Genomic DNA, 13,823 nt, shown 5'->3' with positions numbered 1-13,823 from the left:
GTTTACACAGCGCAGCATTCAAGATGTAACTTTATTTATTAGTAAAAAGACTTAGAAGTAAGATGCGTCCGGTTGGAAATAATAACGTGAATAAAATGAGTAAAAGTAAATGATGCTCCTTTACTTCTACACGTCTCACCCTGTGTGTCCTCGCGAGGACGGTAAACGCACCGCACATTAAAGCAATTTGTGTGAGAAAAATAAGAACACTGATGGAATTAAGGGACAACGAACAAACACCCTTTAATTGTTTAATTGGCAGGAAAGCAAACAACAGACTCTCTGCGGCCTTTTTCCCTCCAGACAAACGATAAACACAGAATACTGGTTATTATTTGGCATGAAAGTAGAAAACAAAGACAGTAATTAGAGCGTGTCGGCTGCTGGCAGCTTCCACCAGGAAACACTGCACGCAGACGTCTCACATTAATAATAATGATTTAGTATTTAAGGGTGAATAAATCTGACGCAAATCCAACATTGACTAATATTTAGAAAATACTTCTAAAGTATTTCAACGATTACTCCAAAAAGGCACAGAAGGTTGCGTAATAAATAAATGAAATGATTCAGTTTATAGAAAGTCAGGTTTTAAGGAGCTGGATTAAAGGTTTGTTTTAAATATTTCCCTTATGAAGCGCTTCTCTCCACTTTTTAAAGTAAATTAAGTTATTAAATAACTTTGACGGACGTTCCTTCACACCCTAAATACAGCGGTGCGTTTGATTCGAGCACCTCTAAGAGGCGAAGGCTCAAAACGTACACCCCCGCCCCGCCCCGCCCCGCCCCCCTCTGCAGAAAACAACCCGAGTCTTCAAACTTCTGAGTATTTCAGACTTTTGGTTCCTCACACCAAAGTGCTCGTTCCACGTCCCCGTCAGGAGTCCGTGGCGTTCGGTGGCGTGGGCGTTTCCGCGCCGTCGTCACTCGGGTTTCCGCGCGTCGCCTCGTCCGCGGCCTGCGGCTCCTCGTTGGGCGCCTAGCAACAAGAGGAGCACAAACAGTGATGGGAGGGGCCGGCTGGGAGTCATTGACGTGGGTGGGCGTGGTCGGCCCGTGACATCACCCCCGGACGCAACTATGGGCGGGCGTGGTGCCACGCCGCGGCTCGCTAACACGTCGGCATGCACGAACGCGCCCACACACACACGTGCTGATGAGTCACTGCGCACACACACACACACACACACACACACACACAAGTAGTTTTCCATTGACCTTTGTATGCAAAAACATCTCACCTGTCTTCCGAGTGCGTGTTTATGTGGGAGGGAGGGAAGGAGGGGGGAGGGGTCAGAAAGAGTGTGTGTGGGGCGAGGGGGGCGGGGGGGGGGCGCAGAAAGTTCAAGTCAATGAACAGATAAAAAGTTGAAATCAATCACCTCGAAGTAGGATGACCAGCAGAGGAATACTCGATGCAGGACCTCTACGTGTAGTATTTGTACTTCATGTACCTCGTCTCTGCTACCTGGCTCACCTGCAGCGATTGCGTCTCCGAGGGCGGAGCTTCTTTCTTCTTGGCGTTCATCATCTCTCTGATCTGGACGATGGCGAAGGCGATGGTGACCCAGGGGGCGCCGGAGAGCATCCAGGCCGGCTTGTTCAGGTCCTCCTGCTCCTCCTGGTGCTTGGTCTTCTTGACGGGCAGCGCGGCGGCCTTGCGGAGGGGGGCGGGGCTCCCGGCGGCGGACTGGTTCTGCACCAGGTGGATGGTGGCGATGGGAACCGGGCTGGAGGGAACCGGGATGTTCTCTGCCAGCATTTGGTCCTCTGAGGGAAAACAACTCTCAACTCGTAAACACAACTGAACCAGTTCCTCTTAACGAAGCCAACACAGATCAAAGGGTCACCTTTGCCCTCGGCGTCTCCAGTCAGACACTGGATGAGGGCGAAGACCAGGAGGATGACGAGGGAGGCCATGCCGATCCCTCTGAACGCCGCCGCCGCGCCTAAAGACGCAAAAAAGGAACTTTCTTTGCAGAGATTCTGCATTTCTGTTGAACAGCCTCCCCAGATCGCCCCGGGTCGTACCAAAGTAGTTGACGAACACCCCCCCCACCATGGCGCCACAGCCCCGGCCCAGGCCCAGGTGGAGGCCCTGCAGGATGCCCTGCGCCGACGTCCTGAGGGCCGGCGGCACCGCCGCGCTCAGGAAGGAGATGCAGGCGGCCCAAACCGAGGCGTGCGTCACACCTGGAGGACACACAGGGGACAGATGTGGGGACACAGCTGGGGGCACTGGGAGATCACCTGCTGCCCGTGGGAAGGTGTGAGATCTGCAGTGTGGAGAGACGTTAAACGTGCGTCTCTGGACCGACTCGAGGTTTCCGTCTCGGGGGGAACAGCTGAGAGTCGGTTTTGGCTCAAACTTCAGTGGTGAAAATCACACTTTATTCATCGGGTCACTGAAGCTGTGATCACAACACCGCGCAGAGGGAAACACTGGTACGATTATCACACGTCCTCAGCGCGCCTGAGTTTAGAAAGCACACATTTGGCTACTTGGATAAGACCAAGGAGGTAAAAATCCTTTTAATTCTTTATGAATAATTATGGTCACAATGTTAATAAAGACTAATGAACAAGTGAATCCCTCTCTTCCATTTGAGGCGATTTATTTACTGCTCGTAACCTGATGGATGATGTGTTGTGTCACTGTTGTTTTAGCAGCTTCCTGCCTGAAGTCACATGACCAGCGCGCCGTCTTAAAGGGCCGGTCGCCGCTTATCGGGCGGCTGTAAACATGGAGGCCGCCGGGTTTCCACTTGTTTACTCAGGGCGAAGAACTCCAACAGAACACACAGAGCCTCCGAGCAGCTGCTGGCTTCCTCCCCTCGACTTTCCTCTCCAGCTACGAGCAGTCGTCCTGCAGACGTTTCATCATTGTGCTTGAAGTAGATGAAATCCAGCCGGTTCCAAGCTCGCTGCAGGTGAAGCAGCGCTGAGAGGAACCCGTTATTATAAATGTCTGTTCACAATGAAACAGGCCGCGGGGGGAAGGCGGCGTCCTGATAAGCGTTACCTTGAAGGACCTCCATGGGCAGCACGGTCCAGGCGTTCTTCAGGTAGGAGATGTACAGGTAGCGAGCCGTGTTGCAGGCCAGGCCGATGTACAGCACCCTGAGGGGGGGGGAGACGGGGGTCCGGGTGTGAATATGATGACAACATAATAATAGAGCTGATGTTTCCCAGGAGTCTCAGCAGGACAAACAGACGCGTCCAACAGACGTCTCCGTGTTTGTACTGAGCACACAGGAAGCAGCTTCAGTGATACACGCGTCCTCCATTCACCCGCAACCTGCCGCCTGTGCAGAGGAACCTGATTGGATCTAGCTGCTTCTGTTCTAAAGCGACCCGCAGAACCTTCTATGTCTCATTGGGATGAATCATTGATCTAATGCAAGAGAAGATAAATGCGTAAACTATAAGAACGTAATGTAAACCAACTCTGTTCGGACGACGGTAATTTGCTGTCAGGGATGAAAACAGACAGCGGGGGGGGGGGGGGGGGGGGTTTAGAGCGTAACATTACTATGAAATGTGTTTAAATACATAATCTGCTGTACAACAAGTCAGCGTCTCTGCTGTTCACTCAAACAACTCAACGGGTGCAGAACAGAACGAATATGACACCAAGTGCTCAAATGTCCCCGAGGCCCGAAGCCCCCGAAACCCCCCCGGGCATCAGCGCCAAGCACAAGACGTCCTGGTGAACTGAACCAGTGCTTCAAGCAACAATCAACCACGGAGGCAAATAAAGTCCCAACAGGGGAGGAAGTCAGCGATGGTTTACAGAGTAACTGTAATTTAACTGAATCACACTGTGATTAAGGTTTGTTTGTTTAAAAGAAGTTGAAGATGAATCAAAAGCATCCGAGCTTTTCTCGTTCAGAGGATTAAAAGCTCGTGTTAAGTGTCGGAAGTCTCACCTGACGTGTCCGACCAGCTCGATGAACTTGTGGCTGGAGAAGTAGGTGGCGAGCTCGGAGGCGTGGCCCAGGACGGAGCAGACGCCGAACAGCGTGGCGGTGCCGTGCAGGTCCTGCAGGTGCCAGTACAGGAAGGTGAAGACGAAGCCGTAGCCGAAGCCCATGAACCAGGCCACGAAGAGCACGGAGCTGTAGCGCACGCTGCACAGCAGCTTCAGCAGGTCGCCGTAGTGGAACTCGGGGGCCGCCTCGCCGGGGGTCAGCGCCGGGGGGGCGGACACGGGCGCCTGGGCGCCGGCATCCTCCGCCTCCTGCCGCCGGTCGCCGTCTTCTTCGAAGTGAAACTGCGTGGCCACGCCGAACGCCACCGCCATCAGCACGCCGAAGGCGATGAAGGCGATCTGGTAGTTGTGGAGGCGGAAGTCGGGCAACTCGCAGCCGAGGCCGCTGATCGCCACCGTGAAGTACGTGTGGTCGCTCCAGATGCCCACCAGCAGCATGGCCATGCCCCAGCCCAGCGAGCCCCACATCCGCTGCAGGCCGTAGCGGTCGCGGGCCTTCCCGAGGTTCTGCAGGGTGACGGTGTCCACGATGGTGAGGGTGGGGGCGCTGAAGAACTCGCCCACGATGATGACGAGCAGGATGAGCAGGAAGATGCTCTCCACCTGGTCCTTGTTGTAGATGACCTGGTACTCCTTGGTCGGAGCAGGGGAGGTTGCGCTCGTGGTGGTGAGCAGGGTGGCGTTCGGCGTGGGGAAGTTGGTGCCGGGTGGCGGGAGGGTGGTGTTAGCCGGCGGCGAGGTGGCGTTGGCGTCGGCGCTCCGCTCGTGCCTGAGGTGCACGCCGCTTGAGTACGAGTCCAGGGCCTCGGGGAGCCAGAGGACGTCCAGAAGGCCCCGGCGTTTTCGGGCGTGGTCGGTGGAGTTGCTCAGCTGCGTGAAGTTATCGTGCGGGAGGCCCGACGTCGGCGCGGGCGCCGCCCCGTCGGCACCTTTCTCCACGCACATCATCTGGGCCGGCTTCACGAAGAAGATGCCGCAGTTGAAGAACAGCCAGCACAGGAGGGAGAAGAGAAGGACGGCCTTGCCCTTCTTGAAGCGGTCGGCCACCACCCCCCAGAAGGGGGCGCTGCAGAACTCGATGAAGTAGCGGATGCCGACCAGCAGCCCGCTGCGGCTGGCCGACATGCCCAGCTGCTTGTAGTACACGGCCAGCAGGGGGTGCAGCGAGCCGTAGGCGGCGTAGAAGAAGAAGTAGAAGACTTTGGAGACGAGGAGGCGGCTGTTGATGCGGAGGCACATCCTCTCGCAGCAGTCGACGGAGTCGGCCCGGGAGCCCGCCGGCTGCTCGGGCGGCGCGTCCGAGGGGAGCGGCGCCGCGGAGGAAGCGCCGGCCGGCTCCGCCAACACGTACTTCCTCTTCTGCTCCTCCTCGTCATCCGACAGGATGGCCACCTTGTCGTCGGCTGGCATATCTGGGAGATAAGGAAATGAGGGTGAGAGCAGCGGCTCGTAATGTGCTCCTGTGAACATAAGACATCAAGTGGGACGATAAAGAGCGATAAATAGCGCAGACGGCTGATTGAAGAGTGACGGTTTGGGGCAATAATACAAATGAAATGAGTACAAAGGATGGACAGATGTTGACATTTATAAATATAAATCCTATATAAACAAAAACATATCATTACCAGTGCTAATGCCACTGGTTAAACCTGACATCTAGAGTCGTGAAACATTTATCCAAATAAAGGGAAACCTTATACACAAAGTGGAAATACTACGTGGCGGCAAAGGACCCTTTAGCGACCGCTCGGGGTCCCCGAACCCCAGCTTGGCACCCGTCAGCCGGGCGCTGCCTGTCACTGAGGATCACATGCGGAAGTGATTCTCCTCTTCAACAAACTGGCTCGTTTGAGCCGATAAACAAAACGAAATTGACCACATTTCAATTGAGAAAGTGACGCAAATGACCCGAAATGACGTCACTACTTTGAAGGAACGGAGAAATCGGTTACCGGCTGCAAATGACTTCATTCTTAGTCATTTAGCCGCGCGACACCTGAATTTAACTCTTAACAAACGTAAAAAGGCGGTGAGCGTTGAAGCAACACAAACACACAGCGCTCACCTGCTCAGGTCGCCGCTCCCATTAAACTACTGCGCACTTTGTGCTGAATACGTCTCTTCTTTGGCGGACATTTTCCCCGTAAAACGTCGTGTCTGATTGGCCGTAACGCGCTTGTGTGATTGTGTTGTTAAATGAAAGTGTTTCTCCGGCTCGGCTCTCTTCGCATTGTGTACAACGGCAGCTCGTCAAACCGGAGCTCGCACCTGTCCCATGATGGACTCATGGTTTCCGGCCAACGCTTTCAAAGTAAAACTCACCCCCACATTTTGCGGAATTTATGGAGGGAAGTTTAACGTTGTTTTAACCCAAAGCTCAGGGCTGTATCGATGACTCATCGGTATTTTGTAATTGTGTTGGCCAAGTGCACGTTCTGTTGGATTTCACGTGCCAATAGGTTTCATTCGTTATTGTTTTTATTTCAAGAAACAACGTGTTGCTTTTATTTTGTCAATATCCGGTCCCTTCTGCGCTGAATTCCGTGGCGTTGAGGAGCGACTCCACCCAATAATTTCCATTAAGGGGAAAACATCTGTAGTCCCCTGGTGACCCTAGGACTATAGTCATACTTTCAAAACTAGGTGCCTGCCTATAAAAAGAAAAAGTAAATGTTTATTTTACATTAAATACATAATAGGGGACACCTGATTTCTAAGTGGGGAGATGTTTATTTGTTGTGCATGGAGTAATGTTTGTCATAGTGATGAATACTAATGTTAAGTTCATGTTTAGTTAAATACTATCTCCAGAGGCTTTAGGCCGTTAGCCTTTTAGTACTTACTGTTTGATTACTGTTTGTTACCGTATTATTGGTCAGTGGTGTATTCGCGCTGTATAGCCAATGGTGATTGGTTGGCAAAACAACGGGGAAGACACGTGACTGGAAAGTTCTGGAAGTTTTTTGGGTTTCGGGAAAAGAAGAGAGAGAAGAAGTCGTGAAGAGACGGGACGCCGGCGTTTTTGGGGAAGAGAAAAAGACGCTAGCAGGAGACAAGAAGGCAGAATAAACCGGCGCGGGAGGCTGGAAGGAGTGGACCGCGGACTCGGTGTGTTTGTGAGCCTGGAAACGGAGGAGAAACCAAAGCTGAAACCCCGTCGGACGGAGCGGGGGAGAAGCAGCGGAGGTCGCCATCGAGGGAGCCGAGCTAGCTAGCCACGGTGGGCGTGGCCGGGCGGAAGTGTCGGTGACTCGCATCGCGGATCCGAGTTTCCGCGCTCTCAATGTTTTCAAAGTTATTTCGGCGCTCTCAATGTTTTGCCAGACCAAACAGGTCTGCAACGTGTTTTCTTTCCGTACATATCGTTGCCGTGAGTAACTGGAACATGTGTGGCTGTGTGTGGTGATTGGGCCCAACACCGCATCGGCTGATACTTGTTTCATGACACTTGGAGGGGAAAGTTTTTGTTGTTATTGTTGAACTCTGGTATTCTCCGAGTTGAGGAACGGGAACATTTCGAACATATATTTTGATGTAACGTCCTTGATACTATTGGGTTTGTATCACTGAATTTGGAGTTTATTATTTATGTTTTGGGGAAGTTTTGGTTATTTATTTTTCTCTATTTGGTAATATTGGGTTTTGGGGGAAATTAATTATTGTAGTTAAATAAACAAGGGCGTTGCCCTATTTATTTTACTTTTGTTAAAAGAACATCCATCTCTGGGTCTCATTTATTTTTTAAATAGCTTCTTGCTAAAAGGTTTTACGATACATCGAACCCAAGCACCCCCCATTCTCACGTGAGTGACTCACAGAGTGGTGATACGGGTGCTACATAAAGATCACAGAGAAAACATTGAGTTTAATGAACAAGAGGCGGTGCACTGTAAAACAAAAGAGTAGAATACAAACAACAAAGGCCTGAACTCGCCACGATGCACCACAGATGGGTAGATATTTTTTATACTTTATATGGAATATTATGGAAATTGAAATATCAAAATATTGTTAAACTATTAAATGTCATGTTAATATCAGATCAACGTGTCTGTTTATCTGCAGTGGGCGCTGTAGACTTCCATGTCACATGTGGGAAAAGATTTATCTTAATAGTTTTAGTTTTAGTATTATGTTTTCCAAACATTGAAAAGACGCTGTATTTACACCACATCCATTCCTTTAAATTCCTCAAAGAAGACCATTTAGGAGCAGGACAGCAAAGAGTGGAGATCTAGTCGAGTGTTTTGCTCTCAGTGAGGAGGAACAAGCAGTTCATCACATGCAGAGCGGAGAGTGCGGGTCGGGATGTCGGGTTGGACCAGGTCCTGGATGTAAGCTGGACCCCATCCATTCACAGCATGGTACGTGAGCACCATGTTTAGAACTGGATGAGCCACCGGTACCAGTGAAGAGAGCGGAGGAGTGGAGGAGTGAGGGAGAACTTAGGAAGGTTAAAGACCAGTGGAGCTGCTGCATTCTGGATGAGCTGCAGAGGTGGAATGGAGGTAGCAGGAGACAGTTACAGTAGTCCAGGAGGGAGACGACAAGAGCCTGAACCGGAGAGTCTTTTCCTGAAAAGAGAAGTAGTTCAGTCTGTCGGGGTTGATTTTCAGATGGTGGGCGGATCCACTGAGAGATGTCAGTCAGACGGGCAGCGATCCGAGGGAGGGAAGGAGAGAACTGGTTGGGTGTCATCGGCACAGCTGTTTGAAATGAAGCGTTCTTGTTGTGAAGCAGATGGGAAATCCGACAGAAATGAAACTGCGAGGTCTGAAATCTCTTTCCAGGAGAGCAGATTTTATTGGATTTAAGGAACGTGGCCTTGAAGTCAAAACGATTTTGTAGTTTAATCTTTCTGTAGCAAGTCACATGACTCAGTAGTCCGACTCATCCGACACGTCCCCCTGCTGCGTCCAGTGCCTCGTCGTCGTCTTCTTCTTCCTCCTCTTCCTCTCGCCCACCAGCATGGCGGCCAGCAGGGTGATCACCACGGTGACGGTGATGATGAGCACGGTGACCGTCTCGGCGAGGCACAGCTCCGTGTCCACGTCGATCAGCCGGTGGTCCCCGAGCGGCGCCGGCGCCCGGCAGGTCAGGTTGCTGTAGTCGTCCAGGAAGAGCCTCTGGACGCCGCGCAGCTTCCGGAAGACTCGGTGCAGGTCGCAGTCGCAGGTCCACGGGTTCCCCTCCAGCAGGATGTGGGTGCTGTAAGCCTGGATGCCGAGGAACGTCTTGAAGCCGACGGTGGACATGCGGTTGTCGGCCAGGTCGAGGAGCGCCAGGCTGGTGAGCGGCTTGAAGGCGGCCGTGTCCGCGACGGCGATCTGGTTCCCGGAGAGGTCGAGCACCTCCAGGGAGCGCAGCATGGAGAACATGCCGCTCCGCAGGGACCTCAGCCGGTTGCCCCGCAGGTGGAGCTGCCGCAGGCCGCTCATGGAGGAGAAGGACCTCACCTGGATGGTGCGGATGGCGTTGCTGCTCAGGTTCAACCTCTGGAGGCGGTCCAGGTGCAGGAAGCTGCGGCTGTCCAGGCCGTCCAGGCGGTTGTGGGCGAGCTGCAGCTCGCGCAGGAAGGCCAAGCCGGCGGAGAACCCCGCGGTCAGCGCCGAGATCCGGTTCCAGCTCAGGTCCAGCTTCTGCAGGAACTCCATCTGCGAGAAGCCGCCGTCCTCCACGGCGCTGATGTTGTTGTTCTGCAGCAGCAGGAATCTGAGCTTGCGGGTTTTGCAGAAGGAGCCGCGGGGCACGACGGAGATGTGGTTGTCGGAGAGGTCGAGGAGCTCGGTGTTGGGGGGGACTCGTCCCGGCACCCGGGTGAAGAGCGCCCGAGAGCAGATGGTGAACTTCAGATCTCCTCGACAGTCGCAGCCACGCTCGCACCAGCTGCTGTGGGACCCGGAGGTCGCCTCCGTCAGCACCGGCAGGAAGAGGAGGAGGAGGAGGAGCTCCATCACAGCTTTAAAGCCCTCTGGAAACCACACACACAATATCAGGCTTATGACTCATCAAAGTAAAGAGAACTACTGGTCACTTTGTTGATTAACCAAACCTCCAGAATCAAATCAAACTGACATCGAAGGAATAAAAACATGTCAGCGTTTAAGTACGTTGTTTTCTAATTGGTTTCAAAAGGGAGCAGAAGATAAATACTCCATTTTAACGGTAGAGGCGCTCCATCAGGGTGGAGGTGATGTCTCTGGTATTTTAAACCAGCACATAACGGTTCCAGGGTTCTTCTGCTGTGGAGAAGGTTCTGAACGTGCTTCTTGTTTAAAGAGATGATCAGACAGTTGTGGACGATGGAGGATCTCTTCTTACCTCCAGCTGCTGCTCCTGTTGCTCTCCAGCTGGAACCTGGACATGACGGAGGCGACGGAGGCTGTGACACCACAAAGAGGCTCGGGGAGGAGGGGCAGCTCGTCAATGATTCACTGGCGAGGCTTTAAGAGATTGAAGACAAACTGAGCCACAGAGCTGGAATTAGAAGGTCTGGATGATTAATTGCAGGCGGGCGGCTGTTTATCTCCAGATTTATTTATACATTTAATCACAGACCTTCAGTATTATTTTGATTAAGAAGGTTTATAGAATCTATGTTATATAATTCTATTGTTTTTAGGTTTTACGACTTTATCAATGCCTTATTTTATTAATCATGATTTGTTAAATGTTATTGTTTGACTTTTTTTCATTACATTTACGTTGTTGAATTGTATTGACATTTTTTTAATAGTTTATTTCATTTGAATTATTATTCATGTTGTACAATGTCATTAATTTATTTCATTTCAAGTTATAAAATAGTATTTTATACTATTGTTGTATTATTAATGTTTTATTTTGCATTATTTTAATACAATTGCTGGTATTTTGTTTGCTGTTGGAAACATAATAATGATAATAATAATATAGAACATTTCTTGTATGTACTTAGTTTTAATAGAATAATTATATTCAAACAATATTGTTGTGTTGTGATTTGATGTCTCAGATTCCAAATCAAACTTTAAATCATGGTAAACCCGTCTGAGCGCCTCCCTTCGTCCTCTCACCCAATCAGCTTCCCTGAATATCAGTTTGTCCCACCAGCCAGCAGGTGAGGTCAGCGTGACGTCATCAGTCGGCTGGCGTGTGCTGTTCAAACCGGCCAGCAGGGGGCGGGATCTGTCCGTCTGTAACCGCAGGGTTTAAAACTCATTTTAGAATATTTATTCATGGAGTATTTAACCTCTGTATGTTTATAAAATGAAGTTGTTATTCACGTCATCAGAAGTAGTACTAGAAGTGCAGGTAGAAGTACTAGAGGCTGTATATGTGGTACTATTTATAACAGCCATGATACAAACTATGGTGGGAGAACTAGTAGTACTTTAGCAATACTCAGAGCCTTCATGTAACATTAGTAACCATTTTGTTTGTAGAATAACTGAATGTATTCAAAGTACACATCGAGACCAACAAAGGCTCACGAATGAATGTATCAACTCCAGATACTCTGTATGACAGTTGTACACACACACACACTTCTTGTTAGAACAGGTGATGACAGGTCCCGCCCTTCAGCTGTCAATCATCCCTCACACCTCTGACAAATAAAGAAAATTAAAATGTATTTACAAAACACCTCCTGACTGAATCTGCGTGGACATGAAGCTGTGCAGTGGACCTGTGTGTGTGTGTGTGTGTGTGTGTGTGTGTGTGTGTGTGTGTGTGTGTGTGTGTGTGATGGACGGGGTGTAAATGAACAAGACAGCGTGACGTCTTGTTCACGCCCCTCCTCACATCCAACATGGCAGCTCTGACTCGGTGACGGGAAGGGCCTCTGAGAGGTCACCAGGGGTCACCCGGGGTCACCGGGGGTCACTGGATGTCACGGCTGTGGGAATTGTCTCTGCCGCCCTCAAGTCCTCAATCAGGTCCTCGGGTGTTTATTTTCAATAAAGTTTTAAGAACCTGAATCACTGTAATTAAAAAAGTCACTGAATAACGAGATGAAGACTCCTCTGAGCAAACATCGTTCCTCATCATCATCATCATCACAACTACAAGAAATAATACCAACACTGCTGTAAAAACTACAGCTCCTACTCAGACACGCCACTGATACTCCTACCTAGTACTTCCACAAATACTAATACCGCTATTCAGAGGCTGCTAGCTCAGCTGTTGTACAGCTAGTACTATTACAAGTTACACAACTACTAATACCACAAGAGCAAAGGCCGCAACCTCAGCAGCTACTGTAACTTACAGCGAAAATACTTTCAGTTTCTACTGTGACCTTTATATGTGTGTTTCTGACAACCGCAGACCGCCAGAGACTGTGTGGTGTGTGTGTGTGTGTGTGTGTGTGAGAGAGTTTCCAGACAAATCCACAGTCGATAAAGAAAACACCTCCAGGGATACTGGGACTGTGTGTGTGTGTTTGATTGAGCTTGAACACACACAGACACACTCTCACACACACACACACACACACACAAACACACACACACAGATACACACACACACACACACAAACAGACACACACAGATACACACAAACACACACACACACAGACACACACAGATACACACACACACAGTCCCCGGTGGTCTGTGGTTGTCAGAGTGGATCCATCAGACCAACAGGAGGGAGGCCGTGACCTCCAAACCAACTCGTCTCATCTTCACTTCTTCTTCTCTCTGTTTCATCCTCGTTGCTCTCGACTTCTTCTTCTCTTCTTCTTCTCAATCATCAGCCCATTGTTCCCTTCTTCTTCTGTTCCTTTTCTGTCATCGCTTCCTCTACTGTCGCTTCTCTGTTGTTCATCTCTTTTGCTTCGGTATCTAGGTCGAGGATGTGCATCTTCTCTCTAGTGTAGACGACTGCTACACACACACACACACACACACACACACACACACACACACACAGTGGTTTTGGCAGCTCAGTGTGTGATCGCCCCTTGAGATGTCAGAGCTTTTAGGTCAGTTCGATCTCGAGCTTTAGCATCTTTCTGGAAAAAGGAAAGCCAGCGGGACGCCTATAAAAAGGCTGCGTGTTGTAGAAGATGATCGTTTTGTCTCTTGTCTGATGTTTTTTATCACGTTAATGTACTTCCCTAAAGTTCGAATCAAGACATAATTGAAAGTAATTTGTTTTTTGAAGCGTTTTTATTTGATTATGTAATACATTTTTAGGGTTAGAGCCAATAAATATGCCGCTAATAGAACATTAGTCCGGCTTTAGTTTCCTGAAAAAAATAGAAATAAAAATAGTAAATATAACGTGAAGATAAAAGTTTCCTTCGGAGGGGAGCAGTTTTATTTGATGACCTCTCCACCCGCCTCGTCTGCTGGGGTCAACAAAACAAACGCACTGATCCAACCTGTTGTGGCATATTGACATGGAGCGCAGAGTGTGTAGAGGCAGCCATGTCACCAACAACACACAAACACACACCAGTTGATAGTGTGTTTGAAGGCTGGGGTTAAAGGTCAAAGCGTGCGAAAAGAAAACACTTTTCTGTCAAACATCACAACAGAAAGTAAACCGAAAACCGTCCGTCTGCAGCTGTTTACCTGCGTTGATATTTACAGAATATCATGAGGTAAACACATATAACATCTAAGATCAATTTATTTAATAAAAATAGGTATATATTATATAAATACTTTATTATTGTATCAATGTAAATAAATATTTGAAAACATTTCTAATTAAATAAAATATAAAGCAGACCTCCTAGTGAGTCAATATTGATTAGATTAATGTTCCCGGACTGGTTGTTATTAATGTCTATGAATACCACTAGCTGAACAATATTTATAACTACAATAATAA

The 13,823-nt window shown here is 49.5% G+C and overlaps 2 protein-coding genes and 1 long non-coding RNA gene across 4 annotated transcripts; all 3 read right to left on the bottom strand.

The window, feature by feature from the left end:
• Positions 1-17: 17 nt before the first annotated feature.
• LOC120822054 (major facilitator superfamily domain-containing protein 6-A-like) lies at positions 18-6,412 on the bottom strand. Of its 2 annotated transcripts, none has more exons than XM_040181364.2 (7): positions 6,060-6,412; positions 3,930-5,403; positions 3,023-3,120; positions 2,032-2,193; positions 1,851-1,949; positions 1,478-1,770; positions 18-979 (listed from the first exon to the last, which is right to left on the bottom strand). In XM_040181364.2, the coding sequence occupies exons 2-7, from the start codon at positions 5,399-5,401 to the stop codon at positions 878-880; spliced, it is 2,226 nt and encodes a 741-aa protein (XP_040037298.2). In that variant the 5' UTR covers positions 5,402-5,403; positions 6,060-6,412; the 3' UTR covers positions 18-877. The 2 variants fall into 2 exon arrangements, 1 of the variants encoding a protein (XP_040037298.2); XR_013467680.1 differs by having other exon boundaries at positions 219-979; positions 2,032-2,941.
• A 2,361-nt stretch (positions 6,413-8,773) lies between these two features.
• Positions 8,774-10,319, bottom strand: LOC144382963 (uncharacterized). Its single transcript, XM_078102825.1, is given in 2 exon segments — positions 8,774-8,927; positions 8,929-10,319. Coding segments are annotated over 2 exon segments (1,104 nt in total). The 5' UTR covers positions 9,949-10,319; the 3' UTR covers positions 8,774-8,843.
• An 88-nt stretch (positions 10,320-10,407) lies between these two features.
• LOC144407955 (uncharacterized) lies at positions 10,408-11,565 on the bottom strand. The gene is made up of 2 exons (XR_013467681.1): positions 11,050-11,565; positions 10,408-10,437 (listed from the first exon to the last, which is right to left on the bottom strand). It is a non-coding gene; the product is annotated as an uncharacterized LOC144407955 (long non-coding RNA).
• Positions 11,566-13,823: the final 2,258 nt, after the last annotated feature.

The sequence above is a fragment of the Gasterosteus aculeatus genome, chromosome 1, assembly GCF_964276395.1.
Source record: "Gasterosteus aculeatus chromosome 1, fGasAcu3.hap1.1, whole genome shotgun sequence".
In the NCBI taxonomy this organism is placed as follows: domain Eukaryota; kingdom Metazoa; phylum Chordata; class Actinopteri; order Perciformes; family Gasterosteidae; genus Gasterosteus; species Gasterosteus aculeatus.
This window is presented reverse-complemented; position numbering and strand designations above follow the sequence as displayed.